Here is a 23305-nt window from a genome sequence, read left to right on the forward strand (position 1 = left end):
AATGAGGAAAAAAAGGTTTTGGGGAAATACTGTCACCTCGTGGCCATATTGATATAACAATCAGCTGAAGGATGAAAGCAACACGGCTGTTTCAGGCATTATTTTAAATTTACATATAATCACTGCCTTCAAATTGCGTAATTACAGCAAGACAACAAAAGACGATAATTAACGTGCTGCAGCTCAGAAATACATTTATTTAAACATCAATAAAAGCCAAATATGAACAATATTTTAATAATGAAAAATAACATCGCGAAAATGTGTTTTTGTTACTATATGCGGAATTAAATACGTAATATTTTATGAAATTATTACTGAAAAAGTCATGCTGCATTAATCACTCAGCTGCTTGTTATATCAAATTTGGCCACGAGGTGGTGGTATTTCCCCAAAACCTTTTTTCCCTCATTTGAGATCAGTACATTTTATAAAACATTACGTATTTAATTCCGCATATAGTGACAAAAACATGTTCTCGCGATGTTATTTTTCATTGTTAAAAAATATTGTTCATATTTGGCTTTTATTGATGTTTAAATAAATGTATTTCTGAGCTGCAGCACCTTTATGTAATTACATCATGTAGCCACAAAATGGCAGTGATTATATATAAAGTAAAAATATTAACAGAAAAAGCCGTGTTGCTTTCATCGTTCAGCTCTCACTGTATGTGGAAATAAATAAGTAATATTTTATTAAATGTACCGGTCTCAAATGAGGAAAGAAGTTTGTGGGGAAATACCACCACCTCGTGGCCAAATTTGATATAACAAGCAGCTGAAGGATAGTTGCCTGCCTTGTACTGTGTGTGACATTGCGTTTACCTCAGCCAATCAGAGGGCGAATAACAGTCAAACCCGGAAGTTGTCATCGCTTGCAGAGCAGTATTCCCGCGAAGATTGAGACCTCATAGTGGATGATAGTGCTTTCTCTGGGTACGTTTCGTTATTTTAACTCTTGTATCCATCCACAGACACACCAGTATTAACTTTGATGTATGATATAAATATGTTTTAATCGCTAAGACAAATCGTGTTAGTTAGCGTGTCGTTCACTTCAGCGTGCAGAAAAAGTGACAACAACAAATGACTCTCTACCTTGTAGATTTATGTTAATGCACTGTATACTAAAACACTGTGACTGATTATGAATTAATACGAGCGGCTGCATGTTTCAGTTCAATGTTACTCCTTAAAGGAATATAACCATATTGAAGTAGTTTTCATTATCTTGGGATGTAATTAAGGACCCTTGAAGTCCTTGCGAAACATAAAATGTCACGTATCCTGACTAAAGCAGCATGTTTTGCGGTTTAGAGTCTCATCACCATGAGCAAGAGGAAAGTGAAGGATGCTCACATGCCAGTAGGAGAATGCATCACACAGGTTTGGCTTGTTTTCTTCCAGCTTGTTTATAGTGACTTAAGTATATGTGTTGATGCTTGTTATGTTGCTGTGATGTCATTTTATTTATAACCAGGTCCAGGAGGTTTTCAGGGAGCGGTTTTGCTGTCAGAAGCTACCTGAACGGCCGGAGGGAGTGGAATCTCAACACAAGTAGGTTTATCTCATCGCTGGTAGTTACAAAGCCTTCACTTTTGTACAGCATTTAATTGGCCTAAATATTTGGGTAAAAAATTAACAATGAAAGATGAACATAATATTTAAACATTGAAATAGACACTGTTGTATGAGCTGTCATCTGGAGTAAAGAGACAATCTGGGGCTAAATATAAGTTCTAGTGACCTAGTTTGGTCTTACCTGGCAGACAGCTCTGTCCCAGTTTGAGCCTGGAAATGCTCCCAGTTCCCAGCTGACTTGAACACAACACGAGCATCCCAGGTGTTGATCTCTTGCAGCAGGTTGTGAAATCCACATCTGACACTAGTTTTAACTGATTAGCTGGAGCTGTAAATCTCCCTTTTTGACATACAACTCATTATTTTACACATCTTGAGGTGCATTGTGGGTTTTGTAGTCAACATGCTGTCTTTTCAGGCACCTTCTGGAGCTGCTGAAGCGGACTGCTGTCCACGGGGAGAGTAACTCGGTGCTAATTGTCGGGCCCAGGGGAGCAGGAAAAACAATGGTGAGTCTCCACAGCTAACGCACACGCTGGAAATGTCCTTAAGGGTAAAAAGAATGACATAGAAGATGATGAATTGTGTTGAAGTGTTTTTAAATCCTGGGAGGCTTGACTTGTCGGATGGTGTTTGTGTTTTTGTGTGTGCAGCTCCTGAAGTGTGTGTTGAGAGACCTCCTGGAGGAAAAAGAAGTGCAGAAAAACCTGCTGCAAGTTCATCTCAACGGTACTGTTCCCCCACCAAACGTCATGTTATTTATGCATAATTTAATGACCTCAATAAATGAAGGAAAGAGTGCAAAAAAACATCAACAAGAAACTGGTTCACCAGGTTCATCTCATTGGTATGGATTCCCAACCAAACCTTATTTAATTTTGACATGATTTTATAATGTGTAAAGGACATTTTTGTCAAAAAAATAAATGGAAAAATCTGTCTCTATAATCTTCACAGAACCGTATCTTTAAGAAACAGTATGTAATTTTTGCTTCATTAAGGATCTAAATGAGTAAAGGGAAACAATGTGCAAAACATCTTTAGTTTAATCTCAATGGCACTGATTCCTAAACTAACCATATGTTCCTTTTTCATAATTGAAGGGCCTAAATACTGGATCTTATTTGTATGATTTCTGCTCGTAGGCCTCCTACAGACTGATGACAGAATAGCGCTGAAAGAAATAACACGGCAACTCAACTTGGAAAATGTAGTTGGTGACAAAGTGTTTGTAAGTCATTTTAAAGACATTTATCAAGAGTTTTGTCATCAATTAAGCGACATAACTGCTACTAAAATCTGCTTCGGTGTTATTTCAGGGCAGTTTTGCAGAGACCCTAGGCTTCCTGCTGGAGGCGCTAAAGAAAGGTGAGAGAATTGGGTGTGTGAAATGTAATCTTCTTAATTTGAGGCCATATTTGAGAGCTGTTTTTTTTTTTTGTTTTCTCATCAGGTGATCGCAGCAGCAGCCGCCCTGTTTTGTTCGTCCTCGATGAGTTCGACCTGTTCGCCCACCACAAGAACCAAACGCTTCTCTACAACCTGTTTGATGTCTCCCAGTCAGCCCAGGCTCCCATCGCTGTGGTGGGCGTCACCTGCAGACTGGTGCGCCTCAATCAATCCAAACCTTTCCTGATGAACTTTTCTTGTTCTGTTGTAGGAAATCTATTTGTGGTTTGTTTTCCATCTAGGATGTTCTGGAGCTGTTGGAGAAGAGAGTGAAGTCCCGGTTCTCGCATCGTCAGATCCACCTGCTCAGCAGTCTGACGTTTCCTCAGTATGCCGAGCGAGTTCGGACCCAGCTCAGCCTGCCGGACGACTTCCCTGACGACAAGTTCGCTCAGGACTGGAACGCTAGTGTGAAGGTGAAAAGAGGAGAAATGGAGCATGCAGTGTACCTAAAAGTCCATATTTGCAACACCTGTGGTCTGTTTTTATTTCTTAGATTGTGTTTTGGTTTCTCTCCTCAGAATTTGTGTGAAGATAAATCAGTTGAAGAAGTTTTGCAGAGACACTTCAACTCCAGCAAAGACTACCGTATGATGCACATGCTGCTGGTAAAAGTTCAACTTATAGTTTATACAATGACATTCATACTTTGTTAACAAGGAAACAACCTCATCAATGGGATCAGATTGTGTCCCTAGGAAATGTTCCTCTTTAAACCTTTTCCTCACCCTTTAACTGTAGCTTCTTTTTTGAACGATAAAGTTTAGGAGCATTAGTTGTTTATTCTGTGTTTGTTTTTTTTCTTAGATGTTGTGTCTGAGTCGTGTGTCCGTAGCCAAACCCAACATCAAACCTGCAGATGTGCTGGAGGCTAGCAAAATGTGTTTCACTGACGCCAAGGCGAACATGCTGCACGGTGAGGATCACATATGAAGAGAGAATTGCTTTTGCACTGTCTCTCCAAAACGTTAACATCTGTTAATGTCACTTTGTGTTTTCTCTGCTCACTCCAGGTTTGTCCATCTTGGAGCTGTGCCTCATCATCGCCATGAAGCACCTCAACGACGTCTACGAGGGAGAGCCGTTCAACCTGCAGATGGTTCACAATGGTACGGATGAGTGAATCAAATTTATTTTAGTAACTCAAAGGAGAAAACAAAAGAATAAAAACACCGGTAAGAGCTTTGAAAAGAAACGTGTAAAGAATGAAAGAGAGCTGTTAAACCCTAAAATAATGTGGAAAAATATACCTCTATAATTTTCAACCTCAAGAAATGCAGAAAAAACAGAAAGAAAAACAGCAGTTTTTTGGTGCTAAAAACCTCAGTTTGTAAAGGAGACAACAGAATAAGAACTATCTATCAACCAGAGAATAAAGTGATGCATTGATGCTCAAATAGTCAAATGTAAACCTTTTACATTTCACCTTCTTCTTTTTTCAGAGTTTAAAAAGTTTCTGCACAGAAAATCGAGCTCCATGTACAACTTCGAGCAGCCAGTCATCATGAAGGTTCGTATTTAGCTCCCATTTAACCCCATGATACTTTGGTTGCTTTTTATCAGAGAGAAAATATATATATATATATATATTTTTATCGATTTTAATTTTAAAATATCCACAATTAAAGACTGGACTGTGGTTTATTTACTCACGTGTCCGCAGGCCTTCGAGCACCTACAGCAGCTGGAGCTGATCCGACCCGTCGACAGCTCCTCGGCCAAAACTCAGAGGGAGTACCAGCTGATGAGACTCATGCTAGACCACAGTCAGATCATGGAGGCCCTGCAGAAGTACCCACAATGCCCCACTGACGTCAAGCAGTGGGCCATGTCGGCGTTCGGCTAGGACTGTGTGTGCACTGGGACTATTTACAAGTTTTGTCTGCTGTTTTCTTTGTCAGCGCTTCAACAACATCACTGGAACTTCAGTTTGTTGCAGAAAAACACAGACCATGTTGAGAAGTGGATCTACAACTACTGCTCGAATCAAGAGCCAAAACTAAACCTGTCTACAGTATGTCACTGTTAAATCTGAAATAGTGGTGTATTTGTTTCTCTCTAAGTTAACAGATTATAAAGACACTTGTGGAGTTGTAATGCAATAAAAATGAGTTTTGTACAACTGTGTGTCTCTTTTTTTTGTATTTCAAATTCACCCAAAAATGAGGCAAATAACAACAAAAAATGTAAAGCTAACATCATACATTTGCAGATAAAAAAGACCCATTTACAATATTCTAGAATATATTTACTAACTGGAACTTAATTTAATTAAAAAGGTCAATAAGCAATTGACTTAAAATGCAAAAAACAGCCATAATTAACTTTTCAAATGGTGATTTAAATACTGTAGACTTCAGAAAAGAAGAATACTGGAGTTACAGGCATGAGGCTGCTGAATGCTGCCATCTAGTGGTAGGACACTGCAATCATCCTCGGTGGAGAATGCAGAAAAGCCACATTGGATGCTGTTTCCATTCTGGATTCAGTTTTGTAATTGAGCAGGGACATCAACCTTTTGCTACTTTCATCATTCATGATGAATAACGCTGACATCAGTTATTTTAGTTCTGTAATATCCTGCACAAAACCCTGCACACATACTGAACATATATGCAGTTAACATACCTATTAATAACACACAGAGGTATCAGGACATTTTTAAGACTTTACAGGATACTTGTTTGTCCAACTTGAGTCCTGCAAAGACCTTCTGGCTTCTATTCATGCACAAGGCATGCAACAATAAATAAACTTCCTAAGACAGCAACAACAATTTTATCTTTGACTTCCAAGAAGGAGACATGTCCTTCAGGATGTTTTTTATGGTCTGCTTGCAAAAGGACACATTTTATCACCTACTTTCACCATGCCTTCCTAGCAAGAAAGTTTCCAATTTTTACCTGAGAAATAAAAGGCTACATAAAATATTCTCTGCTCAAACTCGTGAATTCATTACAAATACTATCCAGTAAAAAGGTACTTTAAAAGACATATGACTCGTCTATTTTAAGAGGATTTATTTGTTAATCTTTAAAATAAATTTAAATATTATAGCAGGTATAATTACTTAACCAATCAGAGTAAATTGCATGTTTTTTATTCCATATTATGTTTTATGTACTTTATCCTAATGGCATTTTATTTCCACACAATTCCCTGAAAAAGATTTCTCACAGGTATGCAATTTAAATATATGAAGTTTTATGTATTTAATTAATAATTATTTGTTATTTACCTGAGTATAAATTGAGTCCTTTATCTGCAAACTTACCAGATTTCCACAAAGTCTCAGCTCAAAGGTCTGTAGTCATAAAAAGAGATAGCCAACTGAAAAAAAGCCAGAAAAACATCAGAATTCACAATCTAAAAACACATTTATTTACATCACGTGGATCACTTCAGCTGATAAAAACCATTAGCAGAGTTGCAGCGCTGACAAGGGATCAGTGTTGTCTCCTCTGTGATAATGTACGCAGGATTTCTTCTGCTAAACTAATAATACTACTTGCTCAAAAAACTCCTGGTGGGATGCTTTTGTTGTAATTCCAGTTTGAAATTCCAGACCTCAGCGTCTTGTCCTATTTCACATTTATTGCCAGTAACACAAAGCATAAAGTCACATGTATCAGGAGTTAAAAACAGAACAAAAACAAGACATCTTTCCTCATTGTAGACACTTTTTTCATCCCACGTCTGCTTCGTGACCAAAAGTGATCTTCCAGCTTTGAAAACCACAAACCCCGCGAGCATCATTATCACGACAGACTGCGTTGGCAGATCCTGGATCAGCGCTGCAACTCAAGAGCCTCGAGAAATGTGGGGTCAAAAATGCTTGTAGTGTTTCTTTTTTTTAGTAGAAATTTCAGGCCTGGCAACCCGACTAATCCTGCTGCCAAGACAGACTTGGCGGGAGGTCATTAGAGTTCAATGTTTCCTCTAAAATTCTTGCCAACAGTTGGAAAAAACAGGAGATTGAGATGCTGGAATGAAATACCTGTAGTGGGTGATTGTTTTATCACATATGGAGTATTGCATGTGCTCTTAAAGAGCTTCAGGGAGTCTTTAAAATGCAACCGTAAGGGGACCTGGACAGGCTCCTTGTGGAATGCTGTGGGCCAAATGTCTGTCAATTTCTCTCTGCCAACACACCGTTAAGTGCTTTCTGGGATACCTTACAAAGTACTCCAATGAGCCTCTAGCTTTTAGCTTACACAAAGCTCAACTTAAAGTGAAGGACGATTTTTTATCTGCAGCTGAGCCAAGTTGAGCCCAGCTGCCGAGTCAAAACACAAGTAAAGTATAAATGAATGTAGAGGAAACACTGAAGTTCAACACGCACTTATAAAGATTCAGCTCAAGAGTATATAGTTGATACAGGTATTTATGTTCTCATGTCTGTACACATCCTAGACTGTTTAAAATAGTGGGGGCGGGGCAACAAGACACAAATGTTTCACTGGTAGTTTATATGCACAGCAATGTGAGGTGCTGGGCTGGAGGACGTCGGGTAGAAAACTGTAAAGCCTGCCTGCTGGAGAAACCCATTCATACACCTTTAAATAACAACGTTCACACTATTCCTGGACTTGAGTTGAGACCAAAAAGGTTGAAGATATTCAAAATCTTAGGGGAAGCTCATCTGTGATTGTTCTACAAAGTGGAGTACGAGATTGTCTCAAACTGCCTCAACTGTTGCAAAAATTCTGAGCAAGAAATTTATTTTAAATTGAGGATCTTAAGCAGAGTTTTTTCTTGGAAATTCAAGTGCTTTATCAAATTTGAAGAAAGGCCAAAAACAAATGAAAAGACTTGTCTTATTTTTTGTGCAACTGGGAACTAAATCTTCCAATTAATCATTAAAGTGCAAAATTTGTCTTAAAGCTCCTGTGAGGAGTTTTTCAACTGGCTGTGAAACTGTCTGATACCATTACTGACGTCTTTATATGTCCTACAATAGGGATCAAGATAATCAGAGATAAAACTGATTAATACTATGTAGTTATTTTTAACACTTGGCGGGGTAGGTGTCAGAAACAGACATTTTTTTTATATTGTTGAATTTCACATTAGACATTTAAAAATAAATAAGGATGAGATTTTCTGTCAGGAAATACTACTTACACATGTACAGGAAAAGATCATAAAACAGATAATACGGTTAGCCTGCTAGTTCATTGCCCTTAAAGTAGTTCAGGTCTTTCTTTCATACAAAGAGGTGTATGAATGGCTCTCCAAGTTTGTCGGTTTTACTGGTTTCTACGACGACAGGGCACAATCACACGAAACCAGCCAAACGCAAAGCCCTCTAAAGTTACACAGGGCCGGGCTCAATCCATCAAAGTACACACAATACTGGAATCCAGAAGTCTGAAGAACATTCATTCTCGGTCGTTTTTGTCCATAGACTGAATAGAAAGAAGCACGTTACAGTTTATATGTTTTCTTTTTGAATTAATGAAAGTATTTCCTGAATTACAACCAAAAACACCCCCCCCCCCCATTCCCTCCCCCCAAAAAAACAACAACAATCGTGCCAACTCTTACAACGTTATTCTGAGTTGCACCTGAGCTCTGATTCCCCAAAAACCTCAGGCCTGTAAATCAAAAAATAAATACAACATATCAATATGCAATATTTAAAAAACAAAATTAAAATGCTACAAGTTAATCGTGTGTGTTTGTGTATATTGAAAGTCACTCCTGCAGCTGATCCTACAGAAGTGTAGGGTAGTTTGCGGCACTGGTTGCATATAACTCGCGAGAACTTAGAAAAGCATAGTACTGAATCCCTGAATGGTATTTGTCGGTTTGGGACAGTTTCATGAGCGCCATTTAAACTCAAGCTGAACATCGATGTGGCTACCAACCAAACACTGGCAGTTTTGTTTCTTCTGTTGTTGTTGCTGTTTGGAGGCAGAATTTAAAAATCCACCTGACTGCAGAAATACTGTCAAGTTTTGCTTTTGAGGGCACAAAAATCAGATAACACTGGTGTTCTTTTTTACCTTTCTGCCTGTTTTTTATGTATTTAAAATTGAATGATCCTTTTCCTCCTTAAAATGAACAACTTTACAAATATTCAGGAAGGAAACAATACATCCAATACATTGGGAAAATGTTTAACTCTAACGAGAAATTACAGAATTGGGAAGTTTCTCCAAGCTTAACAACAAACTGAATAACTTTTGCCACAAATTTGGATCTCTTTTCATGACAGAGGAACTATATTTTGGGTGCATTTGCCATACTCTCTACCCCGAAGAAATCCCTGTGAGTGAGGTAGTGTTAATCAAAGGGCTGCTGGGATTTGCAGTACTGCTGATCTCCCTGCTTCAGGAGAGTCAATGGCGATATTTATGCAAGTATCGTACTCATGCTACAGTAAGCGAATAAGATGATGGCTTCTGCTTCCTACAGGTTTACTGTGTTGTTGTTTTAGCACGTGCTCAAACTTTATTCCAAACTTGTAACTGCTTTCACTTCCTCAGAAATGACCAAATATTCACAGTTTTGGAGGGATTACTGGGGACAATTATGATTCTTAAGCCCCTTTTCGACAGGAGGAACTGTCCCCCAGAACTGGGGACCATTTGAGGAACTATGTGCATTTCGACCACAAGAACCAGGGTCTGAATTCAGTAATGGGGAAAAGATCTGGCCCTAAAAAAAACCATTTTGTAGTTGTCACAGTTGTTGTTTTGGTAGAAAGTGGGCATTTGTCAGGAAAAAACAATAATTTGTGAATGCAAAGCAAAGTTTAGCCTTTAAGGTCTAAAATTTGGAAAAGAAGGAAAAATGATAACAGAATCGCAGGATAGGTGGATACAAAACAAATACCGGTATTCAGCTAAATTTCAGACTCGTGAATTTGTTTTAACCTTTCGCTTTTCTAAATCTCAAGCACTACAGTACGTTTTCTTAAAATGCTAATCATGCTATAGAGAAAGAATAATCATGTATTGCCCTGAATGTGTAAAGTTTCTATATAAATACATTTCTTCATATTTTAAATCTTTCTGACCCTAAAATAATTGATTTTCATCAGCTTGATTTTAAACTAATCATCCTGAAACCGTCCCAAAGCTTGAGGAGAGACTGCAGGTCTGCCGGCACCAGTGTTCAATGTCCCTCAGAAGAAAGAAACGATTTAAAAAAAACGTCATTGTTGCCGTCGCAGCAGTGACAGATACATCCGTTTTGCCTGACATCTACAAGAGTAACTAATGTGGATACGTAGAAATGGCACCAGGATGAAAGAGGGAAAGAAGAGGATCCTCGTCTCAACTCGTGGAGTTTGGTTAGCCGTGTTATTGTTCGTTTAGAGTCGAAGAAGTTTTAAAACCAGTCATTTTAGACATGTGTGAGTGACAGAAAACGGCATGTAAATATAGGTGTTTCAGCACTTTTCAAACCCAGAGCAGGTAGCTTTGAACGCTAGTAACCCTAGCTTTTCAGAACTTTAAGCGTTTAATTCAGAATGCCAGAAAAAACAATTAACCCCAGATATCTCAACCCTTCAATCCTGATAAAAAGACACTATCAACAAAGGCAATTAAGTCTCAAAAACGATTTAAACACAGCAAGATTTAGAGTTTTTCATGCTTCTCAGGAGGATGAAGACGGGTTGGGCTGGTCCAAAAAATGGAAACAAACCCGGCCAGGCTAAGTTAACAATCGCAATCAAATCTGTCTGGTTCTAAAAAATATAGAAGACTCTGTTTTAGTGTTCTTGGGCATGACAGCACGGCTAAACCCTCAACAAGTAGAGATGAGGCGAGGAAAGAGAAAGAAAGAGAGGAAGCGGAAGAATCAGCGAAAGAGGAGGTATTCCAGTCTGAGACAGGTGAGGATGAGGAGGAAGAGGTGGAGGATGTGGTCAGTAGCAAAGATTCCTGAGGTGTATCAAAAGAGACTCTTGATAGTAATACAACAAAAAGAGAGATGTGTGTGTGCGGTCAAATTAAAAAGCAAGCTGGCTCAGCTAAATACAGGTTTAAATCCGTACTAGGGCTGGGTACCCTCAACTCAAATTCAAATCTTCTGCAAATTTGGGTCTATTTTGTTGATTATTTCTTAGCAGAATCAGACCACGCATGATACAAGGAACAAGAAGAACATGATCCAAAAGGTTGACCATCTTTGAGCACTTTAAAAACTTGGTGCTAATACCAAATATTTGAAGGTATGTTTAGATGGTACCCAGCGCCAATCCAGAGAGATATATAAAAAAAAAAAAAAAAATCAGAATAACCAGATCTCACGTGCAAAATGACACCGTTGACAGTTAACACGGCAAACCAAAAAAACTGTAAAAATCACTTTAAACAACCACTTCATCACAGGGGGGGATGTTTCTACCATGATCAGAAGAAAACAAAACTAACCAAAGTTGTTATTCAGTCCCCAAAAAAATCTATAAAAGTGAGACTGAGAAAGGGGAGGGAAAAGGGAGAAACTTGTGTTTTTTATGGCGATGCGTATCGAGGCTTTAGCGGACTACATTACCCATGGGGCTTAGAACGGATAGTGTGGATGTGACGAGCCAAAGTGGTGGAGAAAAAAGTGTGAGCCATGACTTTGAAGAGGGAAATTTAAACTGTGTCCATCTGAAGTGAGGTATACCTGGTTGAAGGAGGTTTATGGTTTTCTTATCGTCGTAATGCTTGAAAATGGACCCCCCCTCCCCTCCCCTCCCCGTCCCCCTCACCCCCCTCCCCCCTTTTAAAATAAGCTTGATTACCAAGTCGTCTGGGTCCATAATACACTATGTACAGCAGCATTACACTATAAACATTCAGAAGCCGTTGCTTATTGGCAGAACGATAGTCGTTTCTTCAGAAAAAAAACGCACACGAGAAAACAGCAAATGTATCCAGAGCCAGGTGCTCGTCTTTTTTTTTTTTCTTTTTTTTTTACAGTAAAATGCACTGAGAGTTCTGTGAAATTTCCCCGCCGGGTCTCCTCTCTCCGTAGAAAACCCGAGCAGAACAGGTCGCCCTCCTGTGTGAGTGTGTGTGTATAAAAACAATACATGATAAAAGTGTTTTGTCCCAGCATGTCGACACTTTCACTCGTTAAAATCCTGAATGGTTTGCTCGGGTTGAGAGTTTTTCTCCAACGTTTAAATCCTCAGGCACACATATCAAAATGAGGTGGATAACAACTGATGTGGTGAGGTGGGCGCAGGGTGTTTCCTGAAGTAGCGGCCCGCACTTAAAGGAACAACAAAAAAGAAAGAGAAAAAAAAAAGGGAAAAGAAAAAAAAAAGAGAAAAAAACCCGGAACGCCAACCAACCAGGGTCGGCCGTTCATCCCCTCGTGCTGATCCGTGTTTCCATGAGCTTGTCAGATGAATCATAAGCTGGACTCCTTGGGTGGGAGGTCCACGTTGGTCACCATGGTGACCACGGTGACAATCTCCTCGGGGCCGATGATGGGGGCTTGGCGCTGCATTTGGCCGATGCGCTCCTCTACGCAGCCGGCAGACAGGCGGGCCTCGGCCTCGTGGTCCCAGCAGTCCTCGATGGTTTCACAGAGCATGGCCAGACCCTGTGAGGGAGAAGAAGATCAATGATGAGTTCAAGTTCACTTTTTCTTTATCAAAGCTTTAAATGAAGACGTAATGACAACAACAGCATCTGGTTGCTCACCGCGTGTTTCTGCCAGCAGTCTCTGAGGCAGGGCCGCAGCTTCTTATGAACGACCACGTCCTGCATGTCCTCCAGAGAAGGATGTTGACCCACCTCCTCCTCGAACGGGAGCATGTACTCGTCCACCGGGCCTGTGAACACACGACAACATGAACAGAATTTAAATGAACCTTGTAATAAAAAACAGAGTGCATGCGCCAAACAGGTTTGATTCCCTCGTCTTACCGTCAGCGGCCGTGCAGCGTGCTGCGAGTTCCCACAGCATGAGGCCGAAGGCGTACATGTCGATGCGCAGGAAGGAGTCTCGCTGGAAGTTGATGGCACCTTCAAGGACTTCAGGAGCCATGTAGCGGCGTGTTCCCACCTGCAGGATTAAAAAAAATCACAGCGCAAAGGTCAGCTACGGGACAGAAACATGAAGAGAAAAACAAGCAGGAGCAGAGAGGACGAGGAAAGTCATGACACAGATCACAGACCGGCTGAGACGGCAGAAAAACGATCACAGGAGGGGTTTGTTGCTTAGTTTGCAGATACATACAAACACCGAATCAGTTCTAAGGACAAAATGTCAGTGTTTTTATTACTAATACCGGGGAATGATTCGATATGTTTGGATATATATTGGTACAGTGCTGCAGTAAGACTTACTAAGTCCTGGTTTCAACAATATTTTCCAACATCCCTACAACACAACAGCTCTTAGTTTTTTTGTTCAGCAGAAACAAGGCAGGAACTTTGAAGAAACGGGTGATCAACAGTACCGTACCTGTCCATGAGTGTCTCCTGCTGATTTTCCTGCTTCAAACTTCAGAGCGAGGCCAAAGTCGGCGATGCAGGCTGTCAGGTTATTCTTCAACAACACATTCTTACTCTTAATGTCCCTGAGACACAAAAAGAAACAACAACACTTTAGGTATCTGTAGCACTCATGTAGCGTCAACATGACTGTGATGTGTTGATATTTGGAGAGCAAACCTGTGAGCGATGGAGGGCTTGTGTCCGTCTTTGTGGCCCGGGATGTCTTCGTGGAGGTAGGCGAGGCCGCGGGCTGCCGTCGAAGTGATGAGGCACAGCTCGTTCCATGACACCACGTTAGCCTTCAGGTAGTCGGTGAGGGAGCCCTGCAGAAAGACACAAAGACAGGAAAAAACAAGTCTGAATATGGAGCTTTCCTTTTTCATTTTTCATAAAGACTGTTGGACACAAAAAACTGGGAGGCTTCAAACTGCTTTAAAGGAATCAAAAATGTATGAGGAATAGCATGAAATAAATTCAATACGAAGTGTTTTCAGTCACTAAAAATCCATCTCTTTAACATAAACACGTTTGTTATATCAGAGCTACAAAATAGTGCCAAGATAAAAGATCATAAATACATTATGTGTTTAATGTGTTTAATTTATTTGTGAATTCACGGTGAAATTACCCACTCAACACATCTAGAAATGTCAAGAAAGTGATTCAGCAGTAAAAACCAAAGGCAGGAATATATTTAATGCTTCATAACAGTATAGAGATGTGCAGGAGCGGGTACGGTTTCCATGGTAACAGCAGCATCCTTAATGGATGGATGGAGAGCTTGTGGGAAGTATTGTATTTCACAGGGGACTTGGCATTAAAAGAAATGCGGTTGAAATAAGGTAAACTACACCGAGAGAAATCCAAACTGTGCGCGACCGTATGGGTCAATATTGGCACAATATTTATTTAAACAGAGATTTTAAAGCATTACATTTCATTAAGGTTGATATACAGCAATTAAAACATATTCTGTATCCACTTTAAAGTCTGTGTTTGTCACATACTTCATGTACATGTATTGTTTTTAATGAAATAATCATCAGTCTACTCATTCTTTTGGTGCCAGCTGCCTTAAAACGTCCTTGTATGCATTTAAAGATGATATAAATAAATACAAATAAAATGAGGAGAAATGGATACCAGATGTTCCAGCTACTTCCGCTCCGTCCCTCCTCCTTATACAACATCTCTGTTCTTACGTAACCTATGTCAATATAATACAAGGTCACTTCAGCTGAGGCCAAAGGCACATGTAGTTACTGGAGTGGCCACTAGAGAGCAGTCAGCACTCATTGATAAAGAAAAGTAGTCAACGTGATCAGTTTGGTTGTCCTGGATTTGGATGAATGCTTTCAATTGTATTTGTTACACCTGGGTATTTTTGTATTTTTTGTGCAGTGATAGTAGTAAATAATAAAGCAACAAAAGAGACGCCTTAAAGCAAACCCATGACAGTTATTAATATCTTTGTATGGTCTAATAAATGAAAAGATTAAGTTGTTTTGGAGAGGCTTGTATTCCATGAAAACAAGCCACTGCTTGTTAGCGATACATAAAGCTGCTGCGATGCATCAAACACAGAGGCATAAATCAGCTGTCAAGGAGACGCTGAACTCTGCAATCACTGCTCCAGCTGGGTTACACAACCTCAGCTTCAGTCCAAACCGACTCTGACACCTGCTCTGAAAAACACTGGCCGGAAGGAGAGGCTTTTTGTAGGTTAAATTTGATGTTATGTATCCTCTAAAGGCTACAAAATGATTACAAAGCATGCTCGACAAGGCACTTAGCTGTACGACCTTTCCTAAAAACGCTCTAAAATAAATTCCTTTAGTGTTATTTCTTTCTGGAGAGCTGCTACAAATCAGAGGAGCACTTGTGGAGCTGCTGCAGGGTTAAGTGGCTTTCTAAGAGTTGAATCGTCGGGTTAAAGCCTCGCCGGCACACCCAGCACAGCCTTTAATTTTTCAACCTTTATTCATGCAGGGATGGCTTTCTTAAGCACTGGGATTCAAATTTTTGGCCCTGGCTAAGAAATTCAAGCAAGTGAAGCATAAAAGAATCACTCCACTTCTTCTGTAATGACCCTCGAAACACACAGAGGCACTTAAAGCCCCTAAAATGCTACAAAGACTGGTGGAGAAGAGGGTAAGTGAAGCACGACCGGGCGAAGAAAGCCACTTTCTCAGGATAAACAAGGTTTTAAAAGGAAAGATCAGCATGTAGTATAGTGTAATTATGGATTAGCTCTTAAGGAAACGCACAGAATCAATACAGTGTGGAGGTCTCATGCAGTCTCGCTGTCTGTCCTGGAGGTATTTATCTCTGTGTACAATGAGAATATACACATCCATGCTGTACATGTGTTTATATGGACACAAACAACCTGATTCAATAATACAGGTTTTAAACACGCTGGAATTCGGAGGAACGCTTATTCCTTTCAACTAATCTCTTACTGTCTGAATGTTGAACATTTAAAAACAAACTTCTGTTCATCTACAGGAACGTTTGAATTGTTTCGCTCTGTTTAAGTTTTTATTTCATTCCTCGTCAGCAACAGTTTCCCTCTCTCGTCTTTCTGTCAGCCGCAGATTCTTTACGGGAGAATTATCTGCAGAGGTCCCCCTCCTCTCCAGAACAAAGAATCTCAGTGATTGATTGATAAAAACACTGAATAAAGCTGCTTAAATTAAAGAAACGTGTCTTATAAGTCCAGCTGTTAGAATGAGTATCAGAAAGGAACACCTAGTAATTAAGGGAATACTAATCATATTTCACTTTGTAGAGAGTAAAATGGAGTTTGATGCAGCTCGTTATTGAGCCTTAAATAAACGGTGAAAAGCATTAAACAACATCCTCATGACTCAAAAGTTAACTTCTTGTTATAAAACAAACTTTAAATCATGAATCAATAAATAGAAGTTCTGCAGGTTGCTGGAGGTATGTAGCTCAATCCGTGACAGCGTACCTTGTCGTGGTAGGCGGTGATGAGCCACAGTTCCAGGTCCAGGTTGTTGTTCCTCTTCTCCACGCCGATGAAGTGGAGGATGTTGTCGTGCTTCATGCCGCACACGCTGTAGATCTCGTACTCGTTCTGCCAAGACAGCTTGTCCTACACGGGAGCAGAGAGACAGACGCAGGTTCTGTTATGAAGCTGTCCAATTAACTGCAGCATCTTGTTTGGCTTCATGAAGACAACAAAGGTGATGCAAAGGATTGTTAGAATTTATTAAAGGGGAATTCTTGCTGTGGTACTTTGATTCATCTGGCACACGTATTAAAGCATCGGCAGTAGTGGCTGCAATCGTGGGAGCAAAGCACATCCAGACAAAGTGTTTGTTTTGGCCACGGACAGGCTTAGTTTGTTATCTTAACTGTCACAGATAGGATTCCTACTAAAAATCGCCCTTTTTTGACGTAGGAATGATGTCTAATTTTTAAGCAGAAACAGCAGTCATATAGCTCTCTTTGAAGCCATCATACTCCATCCAGATACAAGTTATTCTACCAACTTCAACACTGGATGTGCTGATCTTCTGCTGCCTCGATTTGTTAGATCAATCCAGAACCAATGTAATATTTGTGACACAAAATAAAATAAACAAATCCCTAATGGCAGCGACAGACTGTTATGTTCTGGACAGTAAAATGAATCTTCTTATCAATGCATTTAAGTGATGTGCAGAGAGGGTTGTAACAGCTGTATGTGGTCTTACAGAAAGGTCAATCTCAACAGGGATCTCTTTCACAAACAACCTGAAGCTATCAGCATAAAAAAGTGCTTTAAGTGGATCTATTTAGAGCCACAACAGGGCCCATGTTTAAACATTTCTGAATGTTTAAAGAAGGTAAACTAGCTCATGATCATCAGGTTGTAATGTTTTTTAACCTCATATTTATCTTGTACTTTGTCTTCATTTGCTTGTTCGGACATTTCAAATACTCTCACCGATCTACAAACTTCAGCAGAGAGTCAGAAGTAAAACAAAAGCATTCAGAAAACTACCTGAATGGGGAAGATCTTCACGGCCACATAATCGCTCAGCAGCTGGGCTTTCCAAACACACCCAAAGCGCCCCCTGGCTTTCACCTCGATCAGCTGCAGAGGTTTGTGTCCCATGAGGGGGGATGGGGGTGAGGGCCCGGGATCCTGGAGAGGGGGAGAAAAACAACAGAGAGAGAGGACAGTGTTATTCTTTATTCTTTTTTTGCAGGGCATTAAAATAGCAATGGCTTACAGTGAAGGTGACCGGGCTTTTTGGCTCAGAGACAGCGTGCCTGAGGAGCTTAGGCCAGCAGAATCACGACCATCTTCACATCTTAAATCACGACTTACAAATTACTTTCATAGACCCGCTTTTATGTGATGATGCTTTCATAATATTTTTGCCAAAATGCTGTTTTTAGCCTGTTTATATTTCATGCGCTGCCTTTTTTTTTGGACTTGTTTTATTTGCTTTATGGGTCTGTTGTTTGCTTTATTCGATTGTTAAAGCACTTTGGAAAGTTAAGGAAGTGCTGCATGTTTAATATTATTATTACTGTGTCGTTTTTTGGCAGAGAAGACAAAGCATAGCAAGCAGGGTTTTTAGATGAAATCATTTTAAATTCAATTAAACTTCCAGGGCTGCACTTGCTCGGGGGTTTTACAGAAGCGGGACTGTCGCTGGACGGTTGCCAGTTTGAATCCAGTGAGCTGCTGAGGGGGAAAAAAAAGGTTGTGTAGCAAGGCAAATAAAGAAGAATGAACATGAAGAAGGGTTGATTTAAAAGAAGAAATGGTTTGGATGAAGATGTCGTGTCCAACTCTGGCAGGTCAAACCTCATGCGTGCGCTCTGTGCTCATGCTAATCCCGTATAAACAAAAGAGAAAGCGAGGAAGGCGAGTGCTCCAAATCTAAAGTAGGTTAAACACAGCTGGTGATCGGGATTAAGCTGATCACTTTCACATGTGACTTCACAGGGAAGGACAGAGGGCGAGTGAGAATAGAGCGACCCAAAAAGAGAGAGAGAGAGAGAAGGTTAAACAGAAGCATGCAGCGAGCGAGGGAGGGAGTCACATTTCCACAAAGGATGAAAGGTAGAGGAGAAAGACGAGCGCATGACGGATGGCCTTTGATGAAACCAGATATGCTGCTGTAAAATCCTCGACTTTACCTCCGTGACTCTGCTGTCAGTAAAAAAAAAAAAAAAAAAAAAAAAAAAAAAAAAAGAAAAGCTTTCCTCTCTGCAACGCCGAAGATGTTCATGTTTTTACTTGAACTGCAGGCTTACATAGTGCCTGATAAGCTGGAGCAGGTTTTAAGACCCCGAGGCCCACAGGATCCACTCAAATACTGAGACAATATATCAAAAGCTCTTGTCAATTCACTGACTTCCTATCAAAAATGCCCCCGCTTTGAGTTACAAGGATCTCCACTATTTCTCATGAAGGATACCACTTAATAAAGGAAACAACATTTTGCTCACATGAATGATAAATAAAAAAATGTTCATTTCTGCACACTTGGGTTAACTGTGCTCAGTCTACCGTCAAGGTTTTGGCACCCACATTTTCTTAAAGACAAATAATGGTGATTTACACAGTGATAAATGAGCCAAGGCGAAGTTACAGGGCAGAGTCAAAACGCTTTTAACAGCATGAGTAATAAAAACAGGAAAAAGTGGTTTCAGTTTTACCGCCTGTCCTGACAAGATTACTGTGGCTGCAGAAGCAGATCGAGATCATTTATCAGCATTTATGGCTTTGATTTTGATCAATTTGAAATTGTGTGCCTGGTCATGAACTTTAGTTTCAGAGCACACAGAAAGAACCAGCTACTGTTACAATGAAAAGAGAAAGGTGTCTAAGAACATGTAAGACTTTTAACATACTGATATTTAAGTCTGCTCTGTTAAAAAAAAAGGAGATGACCTTAAATCAACTTCAGAAATAGGAAAAGGAAAGTTTTCATCAGGATTCCATTTGCATGGAAGTGCAAGATCCTAGAATAAAATACAAATACGTGAATGATAGTTCTCTCCATTTAACAAATATCTGAATCATAGTCTCTTGAATGGCTAATGAAACACTCTGATATACTGCTGTTCAATAAGGGCCTTCACCTCAACGGGCAGCCTCATAACCCTGCTAAATGGCTCTAGACTCTGAGCTATATCAACATGTATTGTATGTTGTGTTATTTGCTGCCTCTGAATGACCAAATGTCTCCCAGTTTCATCCAGGCTAATCTGGTATTGAGCTGAGCTTGTATTAGTGCATGTTACTGTCGTAGCAGCTGCAGATATGTACTCTTTAAGAAGCTTTGGAGGAATAAAGATGAAACTTTTCTGTTGTGTTTTTGGGTTGAATTATGGAGCAGGGTGTCTCACATTGAGAGGGGGGAACAGAGGATTGGAGTGTGTTTACTTAGAGCCGCTTCCCTCTAACACAGAGCTGTGAGGCAGACCTGCTGTCTCTGCACGCTGCTTTCACACCGAATGGCAGCCAAACGGGGGAAAATTACCCACAATGGCGCTGAGGTTGGATTACAGAGCAACCCAACTATCCCGAGTTGGCACCTCGAGAAACATCTTTGAAAAACACATTGTAGGAACCAGAATAATGAACGTATGGCTTCACAGAATGGTTTCACTACACGTGTTTGAAATGCTGTTTTGTATATAAGTGGATTTTTCAAATTGGAGGATGATTTGATTTAAAAACTTGCATGTTTCAACTCAAAGTCAAGGCAGTCATCCATCCAAAAAGAAAGCAAATGATTACAGGACCCTTTTCTTTCTTTACGTCTGCATTGTATCTGAAACTCTTGTGTTTCTCGGGGCTTTGGCCTGACGAGACGGCCCAGCTCAGCCCAGCCCAGAGCGGCTTGGTCTCCCTCGGGAGACATCGGATCCCTCGTCCGATCACAGGGCGCCGTGGCCTCAAACGGGGGCGCATTACACTTCGTCAGCAGACCACAGGAAACAGGAAAACAGAATCTGCTGCTTCACGCCGTTCTTCTCAACCTTAAACCATCTCCTGTTGCCTAATCAGGTTTCACCTTCATCATTTGCATCAGAGCAGGTCTTTAAAGGTACTGGTTGGTTTGTCCTGCATGTAGCTGATGCTTGATGTAAGAGTAAAAAAGATTCAGCTTCTAACCATCAAACTTTAAAACACAAAGACTTGCTGATGTGACCTTAAAGAGAGAGTTATGTTTCTTAAGTTTCCGACTTTTGAGACACTTTTTAGTGATGTCTGCAGCCCTTCTTGTGCTCCACTGTGATATATTTCCAGCCAAAGCCCATTTGCAAAAGGCTTATACTCCTCTTCTACTTAAGTAATTTACACTCTCTGACTTGAAACATGTTCCAGGTAAGTGGCAATTCTCCTACTTATGCAAAATGTATCTGCACTCCTCCTCAGTCTGCTTTTAAGATGGAAAAAGCAGGCCGCGATTTCAGTTTCAAACACTCCTGCTCTGTTTCCCTGCACACGGAGAACGTGGTGAGCCATAGGTCTGAGCAGATACTGTTCTGGAAACTGGGTCAGATTACACACAATACGCTACAAAACATTTAAAGGTGGACATTCATACAAAAAAAGGGGGCTGCATTCGGAGCTGTGTTGGCCACTTTCCACCATGCACAATACATTTCCAGCAGGGAGCAACAAAGAAAACCATCCATGCAACAAACCCAGGCAGAAAAAAATCAAAATAACAGACAGATATGTGCTGAAAAAGCATTAAAGAAAGCAAAATGGTGGTCTGGGATTGAAGTGGAGGATTCATACCAAGCTCTGAACCCAAGAAAGGGGAGAAAGCTAACAGTGTTTCAACTTCAATTGAACTGCTCTTACCTCCACCATAATGTGAAAGGCGTGCTTGTCGAAAAGGAACATAAGAAGCAAACAGAGAAATTATTGTCTGTCAGTTAGAGGATGAAATAGAGGCAGGTAAATGGAAGGAGATGATGGCTCGTCCCTGAGCAACCTTTTGTTCCTCCTCGCACTCCAGACCAGAGGAGGGCAAAGCTATGGTTGGGACACATGGATGGTCGTAGAGCTGTTAACAAGCATGACATCTAAGGTCAGATGGTTCATTTTTAGGAATGAGAGAGCAACTGAAAATGAAATGACAAATCTTTAAAAAAGGAACAGAAAATGTTTTCCTGGATCACAGAGAAAGCAAACAAACACAAATACAAAGTTCAGAGCAGAAGCCCCACTGATGACAGGAGAATAAAAATGTTCCCACCAAACACACAGAAATGTTGAGTGAAGACGGTGAACGAGAGTCTCAGCCGAGGAGATTAACAAAGAGCTCAGACTGTGCAGAATCAGACACACAAATGTTCACAACCAAGGGTAATGTAGTCCGGCTGTTAGAAACTAAATGCTTTCAGATAATGCTACAAACTCAAAGTTCAAAATCCAAACAAGTTTAGTCTATAAAAAAAGAGTGTTTTTAAACTATACCTTTGTTTGTTTACTGCTCAATAGTATCCTAAAGTAACAAAGATCCTAAAAAAGAAAAAGATTTTCGGCTAAAGAAAGACAAGGAGCAAAATTTCAGTACCAACTCAAGAGAATAAAAAAAAACTGTTGAAGTGACATTTACGTCATAAACCAGCTGCTAAAAAAAACAATCCATGCTTTGTATAATTTCCTTAACAACAGGTTGTGAAAAATGTATTTGTTGCATCTATGAGTTAAAAAACACCCAGACAAACAAGATGTAAGTCGCTTCATTGTGAAACAATTCATGTGATTTTGTCAGAATTTACTGGTGAGATGGATCAAGAAAAGAAATCAGGGTCCAGGTTTTCTTTCTTTTAAATGATGAGACTTGTGTTTTAGTGCTCCGTGTGAAAGCTGTGGGTCTGTGTACTCAGACACAATCAATTCCAGTTTGCCTCCACTTCACGCTGCGCTGTGAATAACCGAGAGTTGGTGGAAAATATGCAGCTCACGATGGACTGTGATTATGACATAATGACAGCGTGCCATAAAGCCACTCTGCTGCCTGTAGTTTTCTGTACTTAAACATGAATATAACCTTTTGAAGTCGCCTTAATAAGTTAAGTATGTGTGCACAGACATCAGACATGCATTTCTTTCAACACTGAGCCCGCCTTCTTCTTTATGAACTCCACTTCCTCTCAGGACTAACGTAAAGCTGACGACTGTATGTGAAAGTACAACAGGAGCTCTCTTCACCACCGTGCTTTCCTTTCTTCCTTCAGAGCCTCTCGTCGTAAAATTAAAACAACAGAGCCGCCGTAATGGATCCGTTAATGATCATTAAGTGGAAACAATTACTTTTGCATCATGAAGACTGCATGTTTCATTAGCTTGCAAAGAAAAGAATGGCTGCAGCTTAATGTCATTTTCTTTTGCCCATCTATAAGATTGTTTTCTGCAGAGAACGCTGCTGAAAATAGTACAGCATGATGATAGTCTTTTACGCTTCTTAATCTTTTTTTTTTTTTTTTTTTTTTTTTTTTAAATCAAGCATCCATTCATCTTTATCTGATGCTTGAGCTTTTTGCTAATTTTGCCTTTGTGAAACATTAACTTCACATGCTGCATTAAAAACCTCAAAAACAAGTTTCACAAAGTTTGAGGTGCTTCTTAGCACATACTTTATTTGAATGGTATATACTCCTTCATATACAATGTGTCTGATTACAGACATTATCATATACACTGCACTACTCTAAAAGTTCCAGTAGAAGTAATATAAAATTACCTAGAAGACTTTCTTCATGTACACGTACGTCATGCTGTGAGAATGGTTTAGTACCTATGCTTAGATATATGTCACAACATGT

General features: G+C 40.1%; 2 protein-coding genes across 3 annotated transcripts in view; one reads left to right on the forward strand and one right to left on the reverse strand.

The window, feature by feature from the left end:
• The first annotated feature begins 832 nt into the window (after positions 1 to 832).
• Positions 833 to 5154, forward strand: orc4 (origin recognition complex, subunit 4). Its single transcript, XM_061033009.1, has 14 exons — positions 833 to 938; positions 1320 to 1388; positions 1483 to 1559; positions 2002 to 2092; positions 2237 to 2312; positions 2729 to 2814; positions 2903 to 2951; positions 3037 to 3188; positions 3275 to 3448; positions 3554 to 3640; positions 3840 to 3948; positions 4046 to 4141; positions 4475 to 4542; positions 4696 to 5154. Exons 2-14 carry the CDS (start codon positions 1332 to 1334, stop codon positions 4876 to 4878), a joined length of 1305 nt encoding a protein of 434 aa, XP_060888992.1. The 5' UTR covers positions 833 to 938; positions 1320 to 1331; the 3' UTR covers positions 4879 to 5154.
• A 1236-nt stretch (positions 5155 to 6390) lies between these two features.
• The window catches only part of LOC132959800 (activin receptor type-2A-like), a 44709-nt gene continuing 27794 nt past the window's right edge, over positions 6391 to 23305 (reverse strand). The window contains exons 5-12 of one of the 2 annotated variants that reach the window (XM_061033007.1): positions 21333 to 21356; positions 17496 to 17639; positions 16458 to 16601; positions 13661 to 13806; positions 13452 to 13566; positions 12911 to 13049; positions 12686 to 12816; positions 6391 to 12584 (exon numbers count right to left, since the gene is read on the reverse strand). In XM_061033007.1, coding sequence (XP_060888990.1) covers positions 12390 to 12584; positions 12686 to 12816; positions 12911 to 13049; positions 13452 to 13566; positions 13661 to 13806; positions 16458 to 16601; positions 17496 to 17639; positions 21333 to 21356 — 1038 coding nt within the window. In that variant the 3' untranslated portion in view covers positions 6391 to 12389. The remainder of the gene's footprint in view (positions 12585 to 12685; positions 12817 to 12910; positions 13050 to 13451; positions 13567 to 13660; positions 13807 to 16457; positions 16602 to 17495; positions 17640 to 21332; positions 21357 to 23305) is intronic. The other variant, XM_061033008.1, reaches the window with a different exon arrangement.

The sequence above is a fragment of the Labrus mixtus genome, chromosome 24 (assembly GCF_963584025.1).
Source record: "Labrus mixtus chromosome 24, fLabMix1.1, whole genome shotgun sequence".
NCBI lineage: Eukaryota > Metazoa > Chordata > Actinopteri > Labriformes > Labridae > Labrus > Labrus mixtus.

Excerpts from the sequence above, each read along its gene's own strand:
- orc4 (XM_061033009.1), top strand. The coding sequence starts at position 1,332 with ATGAGCAAGAGGAAAGTGAAGGATGCTCACATGCCAGTAGGAGAATGC. Across the intron at positions 3,189-3,274 it reads TGGGCGTCACCTGCAGACTG|GATGTTCTGGAGCTGTTGGA; the intron begins GTGCGCCTCAAT and ends TTTTCCATCTAG. Across the intron at positions 3,449-3,553 it reads ACTGGAACGCTAGTGTGAAG|AATTTGTGTGAAGATAAATC; the intron begins GTGAAAAGAGGA and ends TTCTCTCCTCAG.